Below are 4,013 nucleotides of genomic sequence, written 5' to 3' on the forward strand. Positions count from 1 at the left end.
CCGTGTGTCGGGTTTTCACCCTGGCTGTGATGACAGCCGTTAATCGCTGTAGTTTGTCGCTCCCCGTGTGTCGAGCCCTTTAGTCTGTTAAAGAATCAGGACTGTCTATCAGTGGAGGTCAGGCTCAGACTTGAACCACCTGAAGTCTGTAGTGATGGATCGTTAACAGGGATGCACGATATATCGGCATTAACATCGGTATCGGCCGAGTCTGATAAGTAAAACTGGGACGATACTTGTTGCCGTTTGTGTTTCTGTTTTTGGAGGGGAAATGGTTGGTGGAGCGGTATTTGTTGGATCATGATAATGATATTGATTAGGCCTGTCACAATAAACAATAAATCCATTAATCGTTTAATAAATTAAATTGAGGCCTTGGGATTACCGACAGTTGTTTTTTTCTCGTTACACTGTGTAAATTTTAATGTAAACTTCTGTGATCGGGAGGAGGGGGTGTCATATCGTTGTATTAGTTTAAACTGGTCTCCAACAATATTATTTTTATCACAATAATTTCTGAGACATTTATTGTCCAGTAAAATTTGTTATCGTGACAGGCCTAACACTGATGCTGTACAGCCATTAATAACTGAAGTAGAGAGCCACATCATGTGTGTGTAATATCCGTAAATATTGGTTATATCAGCCATAACTGCAATAATAATATTGGCTATCAATATCTGCTGAAATTGTCATATCCCAATCATTAATTAGCATTAGGTTTTTTTTCCAGGGTTTACAAGATAAAAGAAAATTGAAAACTCATAACATGAGCAAAATGGGTCAGAACAAAACCAGCAGACAGGAACCAACAAAAAGAAACAAACACCATTGGAACATTTTGTGCACTTGTATAAACTGAAAGGAAAAAGTAGGTGCTGATGAAACAACAGAGATGCTGTTTCAGTGGAGTTCTGATGAACCCAGAAACCACCAGAGTCTGTCRGCACCAGAACCTTGTGGTTCAGTGTCTGCAGACCCCTCATCCATTTAGACCCACCCAACTGCAACCTGAAGGTTCAGCACAGAACTCCTCCAACTCACTGGAGCTGCAGACTTCAGGGATGAAGTGAACCCTGAATGGTTTTGACCTGAGCTCAGAACTACTCGGACCTGTCAGAACCACACAAGTCTGCTCCAACCTGAAAGAGCTTTAAGCCCAGCTTAAATGCCAGCTATGGTTCTGGGTGGAGACCCTGCCTGAGAAGTGATGGGTTCCGTTCTTTCTCAGATTTGAGGTCAGGAAAATAAAAAATAAAAACTGTAACCAGTTCAGAACTCTCTGCTTTAAACCTTCGTCAAACCCGAACCTACCCAGAAGCCCCAGCTAGCTCACCTTTCCGGAGGACCGACTCCTGCCGGACACTACGGGCGGAGGCAACTCCTCGTCGCTGGAGAAGCCGTCCACGGTGAGCTTAGGCTGGTTCTTGTTCCKGACGGTCAGGTTGTTCAGGTACAGCAGTACGAACACGTCCTTGTTGGGGTTTCCGCTCGGCAGCTCCACGTTGTGGGCCAGCAGCTCGGACTTTAGCTTGTCTTTGGTGAGCACGGACGGGTCTTCCAGAAACTCCGGCATGTCGGCGGCAGGTGGAGGCTGAAAACAGCCGCGGCCCGGCCGGGTGAAAGAGGCAGACTGCACGGGGAGGAGGGGCTTAACAGAAGACCGGTTCAGACCGGCTAACCAGCGCCTCTTACCGGACTGAAGAGGCGGTGAATTGTTTTTACAATTTTAAATAAATGAACGACGCTGGTAATTATTTTTCCTCACCTTTAATAAAAATTAAATTTAAGCCGATTTCGACTGTTTTGGTTCCAGAAAACCAACATGTACTTACTGATAAGTTTTTCAGTAAGGTTAAGACGAGTTCTGATTGGTCAGCAGGCGGGACCACACGATGCGAACAGCCAATAGGAGAGCTTTATTAGTTTAAAACAAAGAAAACTTTTTCTTCACAACTTGTCCTGTCAAAATGCGTATGAAAATTTTTTTTAAATTAAAACAATGGAAATCTCAGTTGATATTAACACCTGCTGCAAAAAATAGTTTTTAATAGTCCATGTCTGTAAGCAAAATATCATGAGCCTCTTGGTGGATTCTATTGAGACTTCCAGAAACATTACATAAACATCTGACTGATTAACTTTTGGATCTGGTTCAATTTCAAATGGTTACCAGAGACAACTGAACTTGCAAAACACAAAAATAGCTACAATTCAGTTGATTGAATAGATATTTAGCTTGTATTTGGTTTGGTTGTAGACAAGGCATTCACAAAATATAAAAGTGATTTTCATTGCATGAGATCTTTGCCTAAACTGCCATAATTAATGCAGCCAACCCAATTTATCTTAGAAAAATACCTTCAGTTTAACTTTCATGAACTAATCTTTTGATGAACATTTACAGCTTATTACTATTTGAAGCCGATGACCATAAAAAATAAACTAAAAATAACATTAAATTGGATGTGGTTATAGCTACAAGTTAAACCAGCAGCATCAAACAGATAACAGAATTGAAAAAAAAATCAATAAAAACAAACAAACATTGTGTTCTGTGCATTACTAACAAATAAAACCGTAATGCATCTGTTTATTTCACCACTGGACACAAATGAAGAGGACCTAAAATGGAAAAACAAAGAAAAACAAACATTTTCTCTTTCCACTTTGTCACAAAACAATATTTTCTTTCATTTGGACACTTTAAATGCTAAATCAGTAAAACAGTAGCAAATACTCAAAACCATGTTCTGTTTGAAGAAATGAAAGCTCCTGAAGTTCAGCACAAACATCCAGTATTCTGTACGAATGAAGAGAAAACAAATGCCTTGGTCCAGCTCAATAAAAGCTTAATGTTGAAACCAAAACTAAGCCAATTATAAGATCTGAAGTTCATTTAAAAGAAACTGGCAGAACAGAGAGGAAGCAGGCAACAGTGAGCCTCCACCCACAACTCTACTGCTTCACTCTGCAGCMCAAACGGCTCTTTCATGACTCTTTAAAAAAAGAAAAAACGAAGAAGAACGTGTGTGATCATTGGACAAAAGGAGCGATCAGAAGGTCAGCTCCTGGAGGAYGGGTGGAGAGGCTCTGGACTCTCTTCCCTGCTGTGAGCTCACAGAAGAACCCTGGAGCACCACTCCACTCCACTCATCTCACTTCTTTCTCAGGTGCTTCTCTGATGGCACGGCTGTGTCTTCAKGCTTTAATCTCAGGGGCGGAGGAGTACAGCTGCTCAGAGTTCTCTGTCCCCAGGTCCTCTGCAGGAACAACCAAACCAGGAGTTACAAACAGACTTTTTACTGACAGATGCTATTCTAGAAACATAATAAGCAAAGGGGAAAAACTAACATCTTGGTTCGATAATGGATCAACTAAAAACATCCAGAGGAATTGTGGTTTAACAGGATCTAATTTTTGTTAGAGCTGCATTGATTTAAACAATTTAAATCAAAAACACTTTATGGATCCCAAATGAAAATGACAGCAAACATAAGACCAACCAGCGTTTCTGCAGCACACTGTCAGACACTCCTGATCTCAGCTCGTTATTTGCCCACCTGTTTACAGAATCACTTTCCTCCATTCGGACCTCTCCGCCACCATGAGCGGACTAAAGAGCCTCAAAGGACAGCAGGGAACAGATAAGAGGTCTGTACAAGAAGCTTGATGTTGATGCCACTATTCAGAAATGACAATCAGTTGATCTCAGTCTGGAGCGCCATGTCAAAGCTGGGGTGAGTCCAGAGTTACACAGGAGAAACCTGTGGAGGATCTGAAAGGCCTGTAGGGACAACGGTCACCAAGTTCACCACTGGTAACATCCTCCGCAGTAATGGACCCAAGGTTTCTCTGCTGTCTGATGCTTGCCAGGGTGACATCTACAGATTCTTCTCAAAAAATTAGCATATTGTGATAAAGTTCATTCTTTTCTGTAATGTACTGATAAACATTAAACTTTCATATATTTTAGATTCATTGCACACCAACTGAAGTAGTTCAAGCCTTTT

The 4,013-nt window shown here is 41.4% G+C and overlaps 2 protein-coding genes across 2 annotated transcripts in view; both read right to left on the reverse strand.

Annotated features, from left to right (window-relative positions):
* Positions 1 to 1,640, reverse strand: part of tmpoa (thymopoietin a) — a 27,104-nt gene extending 25,464 nt beyond the window's left edge. Inside the window, exon 1 of the mRNA XM_014023668.1 lies at positions 1,337 to 1,640. Within this exon, the coding sequence (XP_013879122.1) occupies positions 1,337 to 1,576 (240 nt within the window). The 5' untranslated portion in view covers positions 1,577 to 1,640. The remainder of the gene's footprint in view (positions 1 to 1,336) is intronic.
* A 908-nt stretch (positions 1,641 to 2,548) lies between these two features.
* strap (serine/threonine kinase receptor associated protein) overlaps positions 2,549 to 4,013 on the reverse strand; it is a 23,242-nt gene continuing 21,777 nt past the window's right edge. The window contains exon 9 of the mRNA XM_014023669.1: positions 2,549 to 3,263. Coding sequence (XP_013879123.1) covers positions 3,202 to 3,263 — 62 coding nt within the window. The 3' untranslated portion in view covers positions 2,549 to 3,201. The remainder of the gene's footprint in view (positions 3,264 to 4,013) is intronic.

Source organism: Austrofundulus limnaeus, unplaced genomic scaffold (genome assembly GCF_001266775.1).
Source record: "Austrofundulus limnaeus strain Quisiro unplaced genomic scaffold, Austrofundulus_limnaeus-1.0 Scaffold385, whole genome shotgun sequence".
Lineage (NCBI taxonomy): Eukaryota > Metazoa > Chordata > Actinopteri > Cyprinodontiformes > Rivulidae > Austrofundulus > Austrofundulus limnaeus.